This window comes from Brienomyrus brachyistius, chromosome 21, assembly GCF_023856365.1.
Source record: "Brienomyrus brachyistius isolate T26 chromosome 21, BBRACH_0.4, whole genome shotgun sequence".
Lineage (NCBI taxonomy): Eukaryota > Metazoa > Chordata > Actinopteri > Osteoglossiformes > Mormyridae > Brienomyrus > Brienomyrus brachyistius.
The window spans coordinates 13,787,109-13,805,428 of record NC_064553.1 but is presented as its reverse complement, the minus strand read 5'-3'; the positions used below and the strand labels follow the sequence as shown (position 1 = coordinate 13,805,428).

At 42.0% G+C, this 18,320-nt stretch overlaps 2 protein-coding genes across 3 annotated transcripts; both read left to right on the top strand.

The window, feature by feature from the left end:
• Positions 1-100: 100 nt before the first annotated feature.
• LOC125716382 (E3 SUMO-protein ligase PIAS4-A-like) lies at positions 101-9,636 on the top strand. Of its 2 annotated transcripts, none has more exons than XM_048988611.1 (11): positions 101-167; positions 1,029-1,434; positions 1,879-1,963; positions 2,232-2,273; positions 3,578-3,668; positions 4,066-4,194; positions 4,403-4,508; positions 5,336-5,409; positions 5,611-5,771; positions 6,126-6,262; positions 6,872-9,636. In XM_048988611.1, the coding sequence occupies exons 1-11, from the start codon at positions 141-143 to the stop codon at positions 7,141-7,143; spliced, it is 1,530 nt and encodes a 509-aa protein (XP_048844568.1). In that variant the 5' UTR covers positions 101-140; the 3' UTR covers positions 7,144-9,636. The 2 variants fall into 2 exon arrangements, with proteins under 2 accessions (XP_048844568.1, XP_048844569.1); XM_048988612.1 differs by having other exon boundaries at positions 110-167; positions 941-1,434.
• An 830-nt stretch (positions 9,637-10,466) lies between these two features.
• On the top strand, positions 10,467-18,317 carry LOC125716386 (dual specificity mitogen-activated protein kinase kinase 2-like). Its single transcript, XM_048988618.1, has 11 exons — positions 10,467-11,439; positions 11,971-12,181; positions 12,736-12,882; positions 13,669-13,746; positions 13,832-13,883; positions 14,023-14,147; positions 14,451-14,664; positions 14,777-14,829; positions 15,757-15,818; positions 15,909-15,954; positions 16,160-18,317. The coding sequence occupies exons 1-11, from the start codon at positions 11,354-11,356 to the stop codon at positions 16,268-16,270; spliced, it is 1,185 nt and encodes a 394-aa protein (XP_048844575.1). The 5' UTR covers positions 10,467-11,353; the 3' UTR covers positions 16,271-18,317.
• Positions 18,318-18,320: the final 3 nt, after the last annotated feature.

Below are 18,320 nucleotides of genomic sequence, written 5' to 3'. Positions count from 1 at the left end.
CCCTCTTCGGCGCATCCTGCGTATCGTGTAACGTAGTCACTGATTGGAGAGTTTTCACCCTGTCATGCGACATCCCCGTTTCTGATTGGTAGGCACTAACGTTCCTGCAGCTTTGCCTCTCGCGGGGTTGTTGTGTGAAGATGGCGGCCGAACTAGTGGAGGCGATGGCAAGTTGAGCTCCGCTCGCGGGGCGTACGGGAGAGGGGTTGAGGGACCACAGACTGCTATCGGCGGGCGTTGCAGCTAATAAGCTGAGAGCGTACCTTGTCATGTTCAAGTCTCTTATTTCTAGAAGTATCAGGAACCATATACTTTGTGTTGTCAACTGTGTGCAGCTAGCTAGTTGCAAGCTAGCTAACTACAAAATGAGTGATGAGACCATAAATAGAGACATCCTGTAGTAGCGATTCTACTGAAATTGCCCAGTTTAGCAGTATGACCTCTTAAGGTCCCAGTTGTGTTTATTGAATATAAGCTAGACATGTCGTATCTTTGTATTGTCCTGACTGATTGTCAGTAGTCCGCTGGAAAAGCCGGTTCTCGGTGTACTGTTGCCTGTCTGTCTGGACAGTTGGTTATGACAACAGTAACTGAAGTGCATGTTTTGTGCTTTAAGAGTTACTAAGACCATTAGCAAGAAAGTATATTTCCCTGGTGTTATTAGCCGCTTGGTTAATCATATCTCCATCTCGATAATGATTTACTACATGATTGGATGTAACTTGTTCAATAAGCACCTTGCAAATGACTCTTGCTTTGTGTTACTCTTCCACAAGTAATCAGTAATCATCTCTCTTTTTTGTTGCCCTTTTCTTCCGTCATTAGACAAGCAGAAATAATGTTATACAGCCAGAAACTTCTCTTGATTTTAGGTGTTTTAATGGCCATCAGCAATTGAATGTGGAACATTGCTTGAGTCACGTTTATGTGTTTTACACAGAATGAATCCTGTAACCAGTTCCAAGCCCTTTGGTAAATTTGGTCTCTTTCTTTCCAATGGGCCTGTGTTCCCTGCCTCTGGCCTGTAGAACATGGTGAAGAGTTTTCGGGTGTCGGACCTACAGACCCTCCTGACCTCTATGGGCCGCAGTAAAAGTGGGCTGAAGCAGGACCTAGTGGGGCGTGCTCTGCGACTAGTGCAAACCGAATACAGCCCGGAGCTGCTGAAGAACATTCGGCAACTGTATGAATCGCGCTTTCCCAAGGCGCCAGGTTGGGCAACGCAACGACGCCCTGAGCTGGGTGTGGGGCCAGGGCTGGCCAACTCCACGACAGCCTACTCCACCCACGGCTCTCCATCTGCCTCCAATGTGCACAGTGCTGACTACCTCAATGGTTTGCCTAAGCCATCACCCAGTCCAGCTTCTGAGGTCAAGCTGTGCCCTCTGCCCTTCTATAAAACCCTGGAAACATTGATGTCCCCCACAGAGCTGGGTAAGACTTCACTGACATTTTCTGAATGCCTGAGCCCAGGGGAACTGCATGTGCTCTATCGCGGGGATCAGCAACCCTGATCCTGGAGTGCCGGTATCCAGCAGGTATTCCATCCTGCCTGATGAGTTAATGTCTGCCTGAGATCAGATGTGGTTCATCACAGACCTGGTAGGATAGAAAACCTGCTACGTACTGGCACTTCAGGATCAGGGTTGCCTAACCCTAGTCTAAACACTGTCTTTGTCCCAGTGTCTGTATTTAATAGATCATTAGAAGTACATTTATGCATGTAATTATGGTTATTTTTGCTTAAATTTTTCTTTGATTGTCCCCAGTCCCTGCACTGCATTAAATGTTTGATCAAACAGCAAAAATGTACTCCCCTGTGCTGTATCCGAGACTCATTCTTTCATTTAATTTCTTCTCTCTCCAACTTCCTCACAGTCATACAGAACAGTGATAAACTGCAGGATAGTCCGTGCTCCTTTGAGCTGACACAGAGTCAAGTGGATCAGATAAGGAACTGCAGGTGATTGCCTGGACTCATTTTTTTTGTAGAATGTTCCGTCCTAAGAAAGAGCCACAGATAAAAAAAAAAAAGTCATGTTTTCCTTCTTAAGGTGAGATCACAAGCAGAATAAAAATTTGTCATGCATATATACTAATACATATATTAGTACTGAGTTTTGGCACTGATTCAAAGAAAAATCAAAATCAGGCTCGATTGCTTGTGAAATAGGTGTGAAATTGCCAAATGCAGAAGTCTCTTGTTAATCGGTTTGCCTTAATTTCTTCAGAGAGCTCCGACCAGGGATGAAGTCAATCCAGGTGGTGCTCAGGTAAACAGGCGAGACAGTAGGTCTTCACAGGTGTCTTTTGTGGTATTGTTTGTTAGTTTACTTTTAAGAGGTTCAAATGACATTGAAGTTATTATTTACGGAAGCGCATTGCATTAACAAAAAAAATAGACAACTTGTATGATAATTATGACTCGCTATCTTGAGATTACGAGATCAGGATCTCAATTATGAGGAAAGTTAATCTGTAATCTATAGTTGTCAATTGGCCCTAACCTAGGCTACAGGTTATAGAAGTGGGTAATGACAGAGCTATTGCAATGAATCGGCTTTTATTTCCTTTTTCGATATGAGACGATAAGAAATATTAATGTTAATGAATGTTCTTGGGAGTATTTCGACACTGTGCAGGCAAATACGTTTCAAAATACGGGGGGGGGGGGGGGGGGGGTATGTATACAGAGAGTAGAAATGCAAACAAATGAACAAATAAGGATAAGTAAATAAATAAGTAGCCAGATTTATTTATTTTGGTATTGACTAAGTCTGCCTGCCCTGACATTTCACCCCAGCTAAGTTAGCTAGATAATTCATTTCTATCCTACTGGTTGGCCGTGCTGCACAGAGAGCAGCTGCACACACCCCTTGAATTGGGTTGGAGGTTGCCAGGTTGCGGTGAAATAGTATGGAGTACGAGGATTGAGTCTCTATTGTTTCATACACAATCTGCAATCTGGCAACTTGGGTAACGTCAGATAAACATGCATAACTTATGGATCAGCGTATGCTGATTATTCTTAAGTTTGAGGGCCATGCAAATTGTGGGAGTTTACGAGGAGAATTAATATAATAATAATAATAATAATAATAAGAAGAAGAAGAATGCAGTAAAAAGGTGAACACTGGTAGATGGCCTTGATATACAGGAGAAACCCAGAAATAATGGCAGTGCTACCGGACCCCTTATCTTGTAATTATGACTTACAATTACAATCTTGTAATTTTTATTTTATTTTTTTGCGAATGCAATGGGCCTCCATAATAATCTAATCTCAAAAGGGCCTTTTGTATTTGGAGCTGGATGGTTTGCAGAAAAATAGCTTGTGACATTTGTGATGGCTGTGTGCTTTTCCACTGTTAGTCCCCGTTAAATGTTTGCCAGTGATTTGAATGCTTGGTTCATCACCTGAAGTGCTGAAAGATTAAAGATCAACATTGAACTGTGTTACGTGGATGGTCACCCTCTGTGCACTGCCATCAGTGAAATTAAATGAATGGGAAAAATGACATTAGAGTATATCAGATGTGTGAGGGTTGTTGGTTGTCTGTATGTTTGTTTGTTTCAGAATCTGTTACACAGATGCAGTAGGTGTTCAGGAGGACCAGTACCCACCTAACATAGCTGTGAAAGTGAATCAGTCGTACTGTCATGTACCAGTAAGTGGGGAAGCGAAAACCTTCAGCGTTCTGCCTGTGATCAGAGTGCTTTAACAGTATTTCTCTACCTTGGTTATTTCAGTGAACCACATACTTTTCTTTTTCCCCCAGTTCAGATCTTAACTAATTAAGTAAACTTGTATGTGTAGTTTGAATGAATCCTATATATTTATTTGGTACCACTAAATTTATGTGTTTGTAATTTTCCCACTTTCTCATAATGTCAATTTAAAATGAATTGGACAAATAAGTAGTTATATTAACATGCTGAATTATTATAAATGTTTTTGTTCGGCTAATGAGAATGTTGTATTTTTTCATGTCTAACACTAACCGTAAATTCTGGAATGTTCCGAGCAGAGCTCTGCTTTAATAGCTAGTTTGGTCTTTCCTGCAGGGCTACTACCCCTCCAACAAGCCCGGCGTGGAGCCCCGACGACCGTGTCGTCCTGTCAACATCACGCCCTGGCTACACCTGTCCACCGTCACCAACCACATCACCATCACATGGGGCAACTTCGGAAAGGTACAGCATGACGTTGTTTCCTGCAGATCTCTCTGCAGAGGCAAGTTTAGACGCATTAGTTTCTTTGAAAAACGTTTTCGTTCTGACCTTTTCGGCAGGTTGTATAGTATGACTGCATTTGTGGGGCGTTCAGATCTGCTGGCCTGTATTAATGACATATCTGCACCCTCTACCCCCCCCCCCCCCCCCCCCCGACCCATGTGTGCAGAGGTACTGTGTGGCGCTCTACCTAGTGCGGGTTTTCACCGCAGCAGACCTTTTCAATCAGTTGGAGACGTGCTCTGTGGAGAGTGCCGACCGGTGCCGAGAGCGCAGTGAGTACACGCCCCGCTCCAGCCAACCAGAAGTTCATGGATATTGTCAGTATTTACTTGTAGCACATAAAGATCAAGTATAGACTCTCTCCTGTGCTTTAAGATGATGATTGTGATTATTGTGGTTTGATACAGCGCCCTACACAATTATTGGCACCCCTTCTAAAGATTCGTATAAAGGGTTAGTAAAAATCCACCTTTTGGTGAAGTAGTTTCATATCACACTGAAAAAATGAGAAAAATCCAACCTTTCCTTAAAATAAGTTTATTGAAAGAAAAACAAATCATCAAGAAATAATTATTTTCAATAATCATTTTATGTGCCATGATTATTGGCAGCCCTGCTTGTATTACTTTCTACAACCTCTCTTTGCCAGTTTAACAGCAATTCAACAGTCTTCTCCTATAACATTTTATATGGTTGGAGAATACAGAGCAGGGCATCTGAGTCCATTCCTCTTTACAGAATCCCTCCAGGTCATCCATGGTCCTAGGCCCTCTCTTGTGCAGTCTCCTCTTCAGCTCAGCCCATAGGTTTTCAATAGGGTTCTGGTCAGGGGACTGAGATATGAAATAAATAATCATGACAGTATATTTTGCCATATTCTCCTGAAGTTGCTACCCCCCGCGACCCAGATCCCGGACAAGCGGGTGATGATGAATGGATGAATGGATGGATGGATGGATGGATGGATGGATATATTTTGCCGTATCACCCAGCTCTTTGCTGATGTGTAGTGTTTGTTGCTTATGTAGGTTGTCACTAGTCATTGTTTAGCTTAATTCAAACTGTACTGTCACCATATTGGGTGTCTGGTTTTGTTCAGTTCAGGAGAAACTACGCTTTGACCCAGAGAGTGAGATTGCGACTACCGGGCTGCGAGTGTCACTCATATGCCCGGTGAGTGCCCACCTTGGCCATGCCATGAGATCTGCTTGCCCATCCTTCTTCCGTATGCCTTAGGTTAATCATAATGACACTGCGGTGGTACCTCGCTGTATGCAGGTGGTCTGTCTCCAGTTGACTGTGCTCCGTGTCCTGCTGTGGGACGAGAGGGTTCCATGAGTGATTTTCTCCCTTGTCCCCCCCTTTGCTGCACAGTTGGTGAAGATGCGACTGGGCGTGCCCTGCCGGGTGCTGACGTGCGCCCACCTGCAGTGCTTCGATGCAGTCTTCTTCCTGCAGATGAACGAAAAGAAACCCACCTGGACTTGTCCTGTGTGCGATAAACCCGCCCCATTTGAGCTGCTCGCCATTGATGGGTACACCACCTTTGACCTGCATGTTAACATCCCATCCCATTTTTTATTTTAATCAATACCACTGCTGCAGGACTTATGTACTCAGGATTTAGTTTCTCCTGAACCTTTGGTTGCAGGTATTAACCTATGGATGTTTTTTTTTTTGTCTGCTAACTAATGATTGGGCAAATCCATGGAAAGACACTATATAAAACGATGCCTTCTGAAATAATGCTTTGGTTGTTTGCTATTTTGTACAAAACAAAGCTTTATTGTTCTGGTTCGTGACTGGGTAGTTCTACTAATGTGTCCCATCCACTGAGGTTGGTCCCAGTATGACGTTAACTAAAGCCCCCTCACTTTGGTCTTCACCAGGCTGCTGTCTGAAATTCTGAAGGAAACTGAGGACGTGGAGGAGATTGAGTACTTGGCTGACGGCTCCTGGAGGCCAATCAAAGAGGAGAAGGAGAAAGAACGTAGTAGCACGCCAGAGTGCCCCCTACTGGATATTTGTAAGAATTGCATAAAGGATTGTAGTGTTTGTCCTTAAGTCTCAGGATTGTCTGGGTTTGTCATCTGAACAGCACAAGTATCTTCTCAAAAATGTATCATAATTGTGCTACATGTGCAGTGATTATGTAATTTTGATGTGCGCCTTATCTCATGTGAGACTGCAATACCTATGGGCCAAGATTTCTGTGGGTTCAATGCCCTTTATGATAGGACTCATACATGCAAGATTAAATTTGAAGCCTCCATTTCTGCCAATCAAGTGTAAAACTCACAATTAGTCTGAATTGCCACTACGTGTGGTATCATTAATATTTTAAAGCATAGTTTCAGTAAGTACTGTAATTTACCCAGGAAGTCATATCTCTGTTAAAATCTGAACATTCTATTTTTGCCATTCTGATGCAAAGTTCCGATGTGTATTTATTATTTATAATTCATTTCTTTGTGTGCTCTTTGTCTTTACATCAGTCGTGCTTTTGCTTGTCGTGTCCAGTCGCATTAAATAATTAGGTGTCCTGGCGATTTCTGAATGCCTCACGACACTGTCAGGTTCCAGTTCCAGGATTTATAGCTTTTATTTTCCTCTCCCCCCCCCCCCCCCACTCCAGGCTCTCCAGAAACGAACGGCCACTCCCCCGCGCACGCGACCAGTACCAGCTTGAGTGGGAAGGCTGGGCCTGCTAACTCTGGCGCCAGCCTGGGGGCTTCAGCGGGAGTGGGGGGTGGAACAGTGGTGGACCTTACTTTGGAGACTTCTTCTGAGGAAGAGGATTCCGGTGGCAGGTTGGGTGACAGTGATGAGACTGATGACAGCCAGGACAGTCCGCCTCCAAAGAAAGGGCGATACGGCTATGACAAAGATCTGGTCACTGCGTACTGACCGCCCGTGAGTCACAGACTGGAAGCGATATATGGGACTTGCCACATCAAAAGCAGGACTGGAAGGAACAACTGTCAGGCCCTTCAGCCTTGTACCCCGGCACGCGTACACAGGACAGACACACGCCTTCCTCATTCAGACATCCGAAACACTTGCATACACCGAAGCCCTATCAGAGAATACTGCTGCACAAAAAAAAAAGGAACATTAAAAATGCAGATACCCAAACATCTCTACACCCTCACCACTGCCAGTGAACTTGGATAACGGTAGACCCACTGTAATCTTCATGTAACTCACTGTCTGTCGCTCGGATTTGTCCCCCCTTTGACTTTGATTTTTACATCTGCGACGCTCGATGAGAACGGTCCCGATATTCACCTCCATCGGTAGATTTAAGCGTGGAATTTGGGCCCAAAAAAACAGTGGAAAAATACAGTAAGTCTGTTATAATCGTAAATATGTGCCCCCCCCCCCTTATTTATTGCAAAAATATAAACATACAAAGCAGTGCTTGTGGTTTCAAGTAAATATTCGTTGATTCTTGTCAAATTTACTTAAGTCCTCCGTGTGTGTCCTGAAGTAAGCTACCTACCTCAGTGTGCATGGTGAGTCTAACCCCAACAAAATACTGCTCAATGGAATCACTTTTTTTGTATAAACACTGGAGAGAGGAGTACCCCCGACACACACACAGACATTTCCCCCTCCTTTGGTTGATATGTTTTATATATAATATATAAAAATATATTTTCTCATACAGATGGGGGGAGCCTTTCTACTAGAAGTGTCCAGTCGTTCTTGTTGGGTTGACATGCTTGTTTGACATACATGTGCTGTGTGGCGCTGCAGCAAGAAATGTCTGTTTTGAGCATCTCCGAACTGGTTCGTCCCATGAGTGAACAAGTTATGATGTTTTTGTTTGCAGTTGAAGGTATTTTTTCTCCCCAGTGCAATTTTAGGTGTGACTGAGAGAGATACGCTTATCCTGGTTGGTGTGATCCACAGTGGTTTTTGTGTGTGTGCGTCTGTGTGTGTGTATGCGTGCATATTTCCGTTTCACTGTGCATTACTGCTCTAGCAGGATATGTGGTTTAGATACAGTTGGGGGCCTGAACTAATGTCCTCCTGGCTTCCACTCTGCTGGTACCACAGCCGCCATTTGCAAAGGCAACCTTGGAGCCAAGGAAAAGCTCTCCCATCATTCCGGAGTTCAGTACCAGCTCTGACTCCCAAGTAATTCCCAGATATATGACACAATGTCTTGTTCCAGTCCTAGAAGCTACCGGGGGGGGTGAAGGGGCATCTTCACAATCCATGTAGATCTGTGTTCTTGTGTTGGAAAAACCGAGGCTTCTGGGAAAGGCTTCGCCGTGTTGATAATTCTTTGGACATTCGGACATTCGTCCAAATTGCAAGCTCAATGAACTGCTGTAGCCCTAGAACTGCTGTGATGTAAGCGAGGATTTAAAAAAAAATTGCTTTTGAGTGTTCGTGCCACAGTCGTCTTGGTTTTTTTTTTTTTTTGTGGTTTGTTTGAAAGGAGAATCCCACTGGCTAAGAGGATGTGAGACAATCCAGGAAATGCAGCTAGATGTGCTACCAGAATACCAGGTGGTAAATGGGGCAAGCAATAAAAAGTAGGGGGCAAGTGGTGATGGCAGGTAGCATGGAGAAAGGACACCGATTAAGGGAAGTGGTTTTCTCTGGTTTGAAACCTTTACAGTAGCTAGATTTTCGGACTGATGTCAGTACTAATATCGGTTTGAGGACCTATGTGTGCTGGTGCTGAAGACTACAGCAGTGAAATTTGTCTGTTGATTTTACCAGCTCACACCTCATGGACTGTACAACTTGCCTTGTTTGCAGTTAAATGTTTCCTGCTATGTTCTGTTTCTAAATGCAATGTGAATGACAGTTGATGGAAAAAAAACACACCTTCCAAGCCATTGTCTTAGAAAGTATTGCCTGACTGCATGCCCCGCTGATTCAGTTTCCAAGATTTAGTTTTAATTTTCCTCCAAGATAACTTGTTCTAACTGATTTGATTCTTGCAAATTTCTCTGAATGTTGCAGTGAGATTGGAAAAAAAATTCACCACTGTACATCTCTAGTACCCTTTCCCATGCCCACAGTGATGCATAAACTCATGTACCTTTCACTCCAGGTGTATCTGCCTATTTCTAATAAGAGTTAAACTAAATTAAGATAATAAATGACATATGATTTGAAAACTGAATGACGTTGTCTCCCACAGAAGAAATTGCATCTCATAGTAGGCCTACAGGTCAGCAAAAGCTATAGTAATTAGGTGACAGATTTTATTAAAGAATCTAAGCAATCATTTTCTTTATTGAATATTATTTTTTTATTAGTTGAATTCAGCTTTCCATATTGTGATTGTGCAGTTAAATATACAAGGAAAATGTAGTATTCAGTTTTTTATTTAAATAAACTGATGTGGCCTACCTACCATCACCTTTTGTCATTTAATATGACTTAAATTATTCTCCTTCCTGTATTTCACTGTGTAATATAGCTGATATTTTTCCTTTGAAGTAACTAATCACCACCCCCAAGAAAAAAAATTATGCCATTTGTTACAAGGTTTCATTTAACTCACACCCAGTGTATTTGGAAACATTGAATGAGAGGCTTAATATGACCTTCAATGACATCTGGTGACTTGTTCCTAATGGAAAAAAAATTGTCAGTGGCCGTAAAAATGTATACATTGTAAAGCTACTGCTCCATTGATTGTAGTTGTTTTCCAGTAATTAAGATACAGTTCTGAAAAGACTTAAGAGACCACTCTAGATTTAAAAAAAAAATAAATCCTGGTTTAATCTGGTTTGCCAGCAGAAAGTTGCACTGAACGACAGGTTGCTTCTAGGTTCAACATATCTAAGGACTGAAGACCCATAAAGCAAGGAAGAAGCCGGGATGAAGTTTGCAAAAAAAAAAAAAATTTTAAACAGACACATACCCATAAACTGGAAAATGGGTGAAACAAAAAAATGTGCTGTGGTCTCTTAATTTTTTCCAGAGCTTTATATGGAGAATTTACTTAATTTATCAATTCTGATTATTAATTTACTTAAGACCAATTTTGACCCAATAGGGGGATACATTTTGCCAGAATTTGGTTAATTCTTATAACAATATAAAAGGGTTTTAAAATGCATTTTTGATTAACCTTTTTACTTAGTCGATGCAAGTTAATATTCCTATATGCGCGCGTCGCCTAGTGATTTTTAATACGTTATACAAAAAAAGGAGAACGTGCAAAATATCGCGTGATTTTACGAGACTTGGCAACGTTACCTCCTCTTTCCCGGACTGGCTCCTTGATCCTGCGTGTGTCTTCAGCGCGCGGCTGGGAGAGCTGGACGGAGCCGCACCCCCAGTCCTATTCCGGGGGACATCTGTTGCGACACCCGGCTTGCCCATTACTCAGGCCGGATATTGTCGGACTGCAGAATTTTGTTGGCATCGGTGTGGACGGTCTTGTTCCTTCTGTTCCGCTAAGCGCAGAAGACAGGCCGGGGCCGCCGGAGTCTAAACAGGCTTAGACCTTTAATCGTTTTACTAATTCAAGTGCGGGAACCTGGGAAAATACGGCGTGTGCCCATACGCAGCGGTCACTTTTTTCCAGGAGAGACTAGCTAGCAGGCTAACCGTCTCTAACAGCGAGGAAAACGCCTCGATACCTGAGGAACTCTTGTTAGCTTCAGCTAGCTAACTAGTAGTTTAGTCATATAACGTTAAAATAACTAACCTAGGTTATTCATTGCCTTGTATTGATACCTCTATTAATCAGTTATACGTGATTTTACTATGTTGCTCTATATTACTAATTAATACAATAATATCTAGCAAACTTTAATATAATACGCATCCGTTCTTTTTGTCACCTGTATTCAGTACCTGACATCTAGTTTTATAAATCAGTTAGCAAAGCGCTCATTCGTATCCATTTTGTTCTCGGTGTTTTCTTGTGAAATTTCAATTTTATGAAATCCATCATTTCAAATCGGTGATCGGCCACAGGTAGTCAGTTTGCGGAGAACTTTTCTAATTGACTGAAAAGCAAGACATTTTACAACGGCATAAATTATTATACAACGGTTATTTTTGGTTGTTGTGAAATAGTTAATTAGTGTTTCCGAGAAGTAATTGCTAGGTAGCTTCTGCCTTCTTAAAATCCGACATGGCCCCAAAAAGAAGACCTGTTCCCCTGAACATCGCACCCAGTGGAGATGGACAGCTGTCCACCAATATCGATGCTGCTTCCGAGTGAGTACCTGCAGTGGGATGCTTGTCTAGACAGATACTGTACGATATAGTGAAAATATTCAGGATGACGAGTGCACTGTTAATGTTAACCTACAATAGGTATTTGGGCAGATGTTAAAATAACATTTTAAATTCGTGTACATCTAAGGGATTGATGATAATGATCTTTGGTATGTATTATTGTGCCTTATAGATGAAAAGTAAATAGTAACAAAACAGATTTGTGTGTGATTTCTGCTTATCCTAAACAAATATCTAATGCTGTTAAATATGGTCTGTGGAGTCAAGACTGCACTAGTTCCATAAAAAGAGATTTAATGCGATATAATGCTTACTTAAAGTACTTCTGAAAAGTTAATAAGAGCATCATGGAAAAGTTAACAGTACAGCTTTGCAGTGTCAGAAACGGAGGAAACAGGAAATGCATGTTTTTTTAGATCTAGTGGTTGTAGATTAAGCTGAATCGATGTGAGTAGTTTTCAAAGTGCATCCTTATCCTTTCGCTGCCATCCCTGACCACCACCACCTCAGGGCCAATTTGGCCACCCTGCAGAAGAAACTGGAGGAGTTGGACCTGGATGAACAGCAGAAGAAGCGTCTCGAGGCCTTCCTCACCCAGAAGGCCAAAGTGGGTGAGTTGAAGGATGACGACTTCCACCACATCTGCGAGCTAGGTGCTGGGAATGGCGGCGTGGTCAACAAGGTCCGCCACAAACCTTCGGGCCTAGTCATGGCAAGGAAGGTAAGTGATTCTCTCTTTGGATGACAGACAAAAATTCTGAGAATGTGTAAAACTTGTAATTAGTATTATTTGCAGTATTTCCCAATCTGGTCCTTGGTGACCCCCCCCCCCCCAAACAGGCCACGTTTTTTTCCTCCCAAATCTCGGTAGGAGGTGGATTGACTGGAGGTCCCTGAAGACTGGGTTGGGAAACATTGTTCTAGAGTAATACAGTGAAAAATAATTTTGCTACTTTGGTGAATCGTTATGCATGTGGGGAAAAAAATAGTCACTGAGGTTTCCAGTAAATATAAAGTGTGCTTTTATTATCTTTGTTAAATAAATGTGAAATTAATAATAGAAGTAAGACCTGTTGCTCATGGCTTCTTAGGCCAAACTAATTTGTTCTAAAGCTCTTTAAATTTGTAAGGGGAGATAAAGTCGATACCCTTAAATTGGCGTCGTGTTAATAATCATGACAGTACAAGTCGTTTGGACTTTTTCTGTGTCCCTTCGTTATTAATTTCGAGGATGGATCCCTGGTACCTGTCTCACTCCTAACTGCTCATCTACAGTTGATCCACCTTGAGATCAAACCGGCCATCCGTAACCAGATCATCCGTGAGCTGCAAGTGCTGCACGAGTGCAATTCCCCCTACATCGTTGGCTTCTATGGAGCTTTCTACAGCGATGGGGAGATAAGCATCTGCATGGAGCACATGGTGAGGAGGAGGCAAGCAATGTATGTTGCACCAAGTCAGACCCGACTTCTTGGAGCTATTTGCGTGTCTTCTGCAGGTGCCCTTATAAGGGCGAGCAGAAGTCTGGGGTGAGACACCAGTGAATTTGAACATGTACATCAGTGAAGAAGTATACTTAAGCATGTTGGGTAGTTGGTAGGTAACAGTACGAGTGCTTCATAAGTGCTTTTTGTGGCTACGTTAGTAATTGTTTAGGCAGTAAAGGTAAGGATTTAGTTTTTAGATATCATCTTGTAAAGAACGGATTTTTAATTTTTTTTTGTATACTCGTGGGCAAAAAATGGGCCTAACAGAAAATGGCAAAATGTTAAGCTTTTAACGGTCTCGGCTGCCAATAATTGGCCAGGAAATTAACAGGAATTAAACAGATAGTAACTTAGCTTTTCACTTTGATTTCCATAAGTATCTGAATCTTATGGGTAAACCTACGGCCAGCATTTCACAGAAAATATTAGTGTTTTTCCACTCAGTGTTAATGGTTTCAAGCAGTTGATGAGCAGTTGAACAATGTTCTTTGGTTAGTTTGTGTTTACTGCGAGACCAAATGTTCTTTATATTGTTCACATCTGGACTGTGACCAGGCATTTTTAGGCTTGGCCCATTTTTTTTTGCCCAGGAGTCTATATCATTGTTTATTATTCCAGTGTAACAAAATATAGTGGATGTGTGATGTTGCAGTTGCTGAAGATTGGTGTTTTTGTGGTTCTCCCGAGCTGCCTGGTATTCATATGTGCTGTATTGTAATAGGATGGGGGATCCTTGGATCAGGTGCTGAAGGAAGCCAGGAGAATCCCAGAGGAGATTCTTGGAAAAGTCAGCATAGCTGTGAGTGTTTCATAAATGGCTCTGAAAGAGTTGAGAGTTCTGTCCCCAAATTTTCTTCTGACCTTTCTGGTCTTGTCTGTCCCAGGTTCTTAGGGGCCTGGCTTATCTGCGGGAGAAGCACCAGATTATGCATAGAGGTAAACTGTGACCTGCTTTTAAACCCAGAGTTCAGAACCTGTGGTAGTGCTGACTGGGCATGTATCTGTTAGACTGGGTTTTTGAGCACTGACCTCAATAGTCGGTCTGCAGTGCCCTCATTCCTCCCTGCCTCCACAGACGTGAAGCCATCCAACATTTTGGTGAACTCGCGTGGAGAGATCAAGCTGTGCGATTTCGGTGTCAGTGGCCAGCTCATCGACTCCATGGCCAATTCCTTTGTGGGGACCCGCTCGTACATGTCGGTGAGCGGACCTGCACAGACACGCACAAATATAGGAGTGAACGTGCACAATTATACACACATGCACAATACAGAAAGTTGCACATAGCTATATACATATACAGATATGTACAGTCATGCATAACTAACTGCCTGCATGTAGGCAGTCACTCATTTATTGTTTGTGTGTAGTTGACTGTGCTCTGTTAGATGCTGAGGCTGAAGGGAGGAACACAAGTAAAAATTTCATTGTACTTGTACTCATACAAATGACAAAGTTTTGGTTCTTGAATGCTGACCAATGGTTTTCCCCCACCTTCCGTAGCCCGAGCGTCTGCAGGGCACCCACTACTCGGTGCAGTCGGATGTGTGGAGCATGGGCCTTTCCCTGGTGGAGTTATCCATCGGTCGCTATCCCATTCCTCCTCCAGACGCCAAGGAGCTAGAGGCTATTTTTGGCCGCCCTGTGACTGATGGGGCTGAAGGAGGTATCCACAGCACCTCCCCGCGCCCCAGGCCCCCGGGGCGGCCAGTCAGCGGTGAGCCATGGCTAACCGATCATGTTCCACGGAGCTCTCTCGTTTGGGGCTTGTTAACTGATAAGTGACTGATGTGATGTGCTTTGCTGATCATCTCTTCTCTCTGCCTCAGGACACGGTCCTGCCATGGCCATTTTTGAGCTCCTGGACTACATTGTGAATGAGGTCTGGGGAATTGTTTGCCTTAAAATTTATTATATTTCTTCACTCTCTGTGTGTTTATTTCATGCTTTTATGCTGCTTTTACACACATACAGTGCGTCGCTTGCTTAATTCAGTAAAAAAACGAAATTAATTGGTTTTATAACAACTCGTATGTTTACAAAAAAATATGTCACATTAGAAAGAACCAGTAACATTCTTTTCAAGTAGGAGTAAATTGAAACCCAAATTATAGTTCTAAAATAACTGGAGGGTGTTTCACGAAGCAGGATTTCTTGCTTCGCCAGATTACTTGATGGATTTAAGGTAGTCTGGGCTAAATTTAAGTGAATGAAGATGAAGTCCATTTAGCCCAGACTACCTTAAATTCAACGAGTTATCCAGCTAAGCAGGAAATCCATTGTTGTGGAACACTCCCCTGTTCTGAGTTAAAAAGTTAATTGGCAAGCTGTCTCGTGGGGGTGTTTAAGTGTTAACACCTTTTGCAATAACATAAAATGCCAAACATTTCTGTTTAAAATACCTTTAGGTACCAGAGACTGCAATTGCAATCCATAGCATAATGGCAAGAACAAAACTGCATGAATCAGGCAAAAAAAATGTAAAAATGTATTTTTATATATATATATATATATATATATATATATAAATAAATAAATAAAGTGTGTGTATGTGAGGGAGAGAGAGAGACACGAGTTTTACAAAATACCACCAGAGTCCGTTTTAGTTTATACTAATTTTACAGTGAACAAACATTTCTCCAGGACCACAGTGCAACATACAAACAGCATATATATATGTCCTGGAGAGATGTTAGTTCACGGTCCTCTGTACCTATATATGGATGGTATAGCACTACAGCCCCATTGACTTCACATCACGCAGCTATATCTGTCTGTTTTACTTTTACCATTTTTTCATTCCCACCAGCCTCCACCCAAGCTACCGCACGGCGTCTTCACCACGGATTTCCACGAGTTCGTCACAAAATGGTGAGTTTCCGCTCAGTCTGTCTTTGGCCGAGGCGGAGTGACCGTTATGGAGTAATGATGTTGTATTATGTTCTGCTTGTGTTTCCACAGCCTCATCAAAAATCCCGCAGAGAGAGCTGACCTGAAGATGTTAATGGTGAGCCATGTCATTTAGTCAATCATGCCATTGGCTGGCAAATATTTTGCTTATAGGACTGGATTGGTCGGTGTGCTGGCCAGCGGCATACATCATTGGTTGAGTCATAGTTAGTTTTCAGTGCAGCAAGTAGACAATGTTTTGAAGCAGGTTTGGTGTTTTGACTGCTTGTCTGAAAGACTCTCCTTTTTGTTGCTGTGTTCAGAACCACACGTTTATCAAGCGCTCCGAAGTGGAGGAGGTCGACTTTGCAGGCTGGCTGTGCAGAACCATGGGGCTGAACCAGCCCAGCACCCCGACTCGCACCAGCGTTTGAGCGCCACGTGTGTGTACTCACGCACATAACACACACATCGCTTGGGTATAGTGTTTTTTTTATTTATTTGTTGTTTTTTTGAGGACATTTCCTGCAGCACCTGTTTTACTGTAGTAAAACCTGGTAATAAAATATTACATTTTTGGCCCTTTTTACTTTTTCAAGCAGAATTTAAAATAATAAAAAAAAAGTTGTATCGTGCATTTTGGGTTTTGCCATCTTTTTGGAAGAGATGAATAAGTTGCTAACATGTAAAATCAACCCCATGCACACACCAGATATGAAACACATACATGTGAGTTTAACGAGTTTTACATAGCACCAGCAGAGTCCGTTTTAGCTTGTACTAATTCTACAGTAGCTTGTGAGCTGTTTCAAAGTGAAGTCATCTGACTCAGAAGCCTGTAACAAAGTCTTACAGACATGCCCGTACTGGTGATTTTATGGCAAGGACTGGTGTTTATTCCCTGAAAACCAAAATGCTGTTTCTGGTTTAACGTTTGGGCATGCTGCCTTAGAATACTGAAACAAATGTCTGTAGCTCAGTGCGGTTGGTGAAATTGAAACTCCAGAGTTTCAATTTCCATCATGAAGTCTATTTTTATTACTTTTAAATAGGCATTAAATTTGCTCTCTTCATACTGTTAGTCTGGCAAGTTGACCTGCGATAAAACAGGGTAAATTACTCGTACTACCAATTCTAACTTTGTGGCCAAGCATCAGAAGTAATATGGCCAATATAGTGCTTTTGTAATGATTAACCCTTAGCGTGGTTCTTGCGCTACATTTTATTTCCAACACATTTGGTGGCAGTGTTTTGTGGCCTTTAGGTCTGGGTGTTGTTATTTGAAAACAGTATTGGTGTATTTTTTTCCCCCACAGCTACTACGCCATGCTTGTACCTGAGGCTGTTTGTATAGGAGTGTTTCATGGTGGGATCTTTCTTTTTTTGGACCCCTTTGCAAAGTGCTAAAGCTTAGCTGTGAGTTCTGGTCAAGTATGGTTGCCTACTTCCTCGATTGCGATGCCAGTAATTTTATCGCATTGTCTGCATTTGCCCCAGAGGTTATAGTACCGGAATGTACGTGATGCGGTCTGAGCAGGTCATTGTGGAGGTTATCTCCTACTAGCTGATTGTTGCTGATTGAGCTGCAGCGTTGAGGGCAATCTAGCTGTTAAGGGCAACTTACCTGTAACTTGAACGATTCTAGTTCAAGCTGCCGGTGAATCCTCCAGTAGTACCTTTGAGAAACCTCAGCTTCTGAATTGCCTTTCTTGATTTGTATACAAAATTTTTGTTCATTTATTTTTGCTATTGGTGTTGTTATGAGGAAGAATCCTGGTTCATAGTGTACAAACCCAGGTGTCAGGCTGGTGTCTTTTTTTTTGTGTGTGTTTTGCCTTCTGCATCTTAAATGTGTTAATTTAATTTCAGCTCATGCTGGACTTCTGTTTATTCTTATGCTTTGGGTCTTGCTTTTCTCTTTTTAAATAAATGTGCCGTGTTTTTCATATTGTGAAAGGTTAAAATAATTATACAAATTGAGTAATTACATCTGAAAGGTGGCATTTGTGTAATTTCAAATTTGTCTTTCTATGTGATATGAAAATATGTATATATTGAATCCTGGATGTTTACACATACGCGTGTGTATACATGTCCACATGCAGAGAAATGGTATGCATTGTTTCAGGTTCTGCCTTCTAAAGTGTGTGGATTGAATGTAACTTAAAATATATATTTTTTTCCTTTGGAGAGTCATTGATTACTAGTATGAAGGTCTAGTACTGTAACTGGTGAGAATAAGTTGTTTGAAACAATCAGGACGGTTGAAGGAAAGAATCTATTTTTGTTTGGAATATATATATTTGGGGTGAAAGCTTTTGTCTTGTCTTTGGGTTTGTGGGTACTTTGCCAGTTTGTATGTTCTTGTGAGTTTTCTCTAATGCTTTAGAATGGGGAAGTTTTGTAGTAAAAACAAAGCTGTTGGGGAAAAAGGTCTTAAAGTTTTATGGTCAATAAATGGCATGTGAAGACTTATAAAAACTT

Excerpts from the sequence above, each read along its gene's own strand:
- LOC125716382 (XM_048988611.1), top strand. The coding sequence starts at position 141 with ATGGCGGCCGAACTAGTGGAGGCGATG. Across the intron at positions 1,435-1,878 it reads GATGTCCCCCACAGAGCTGG|TCATACAGAACAGTGATAAA; the intron begins GTAAGACTTCAC and ends ACTTCCTCACAG. Across the intron at positions 2,274-3,577 it reads TCAATCCAGGTGGTGCTCAG|AATCTGTTACACAGATGCAG; the intron begins GTAAACAGGCGA and ends TGTTTGTTTCAG.
- LOC125716386 (XM_048988618.1), top strand. The coding sequence starts at position 11,354 with ATGGCCCCAAAAAGAAGACCTGTTCCCCTGAACATCGCACCCAGTGGA. Across the intron at positions 14,830-15,756 it reads TGGACTACATTGTGAATGAG|CCTCCACCCAAGCTACCGCA; the intron begins GTCTGGGGAATT and ends CATTCCCACCAG. Across the intron at positions 15,955-16,159 it reads CTGACCTGAAGATGTTAATG|AACCACACGTTTATCAAGCG; the intron begins GTGAGCCATGTC and ends TGCTGTGTTCAG.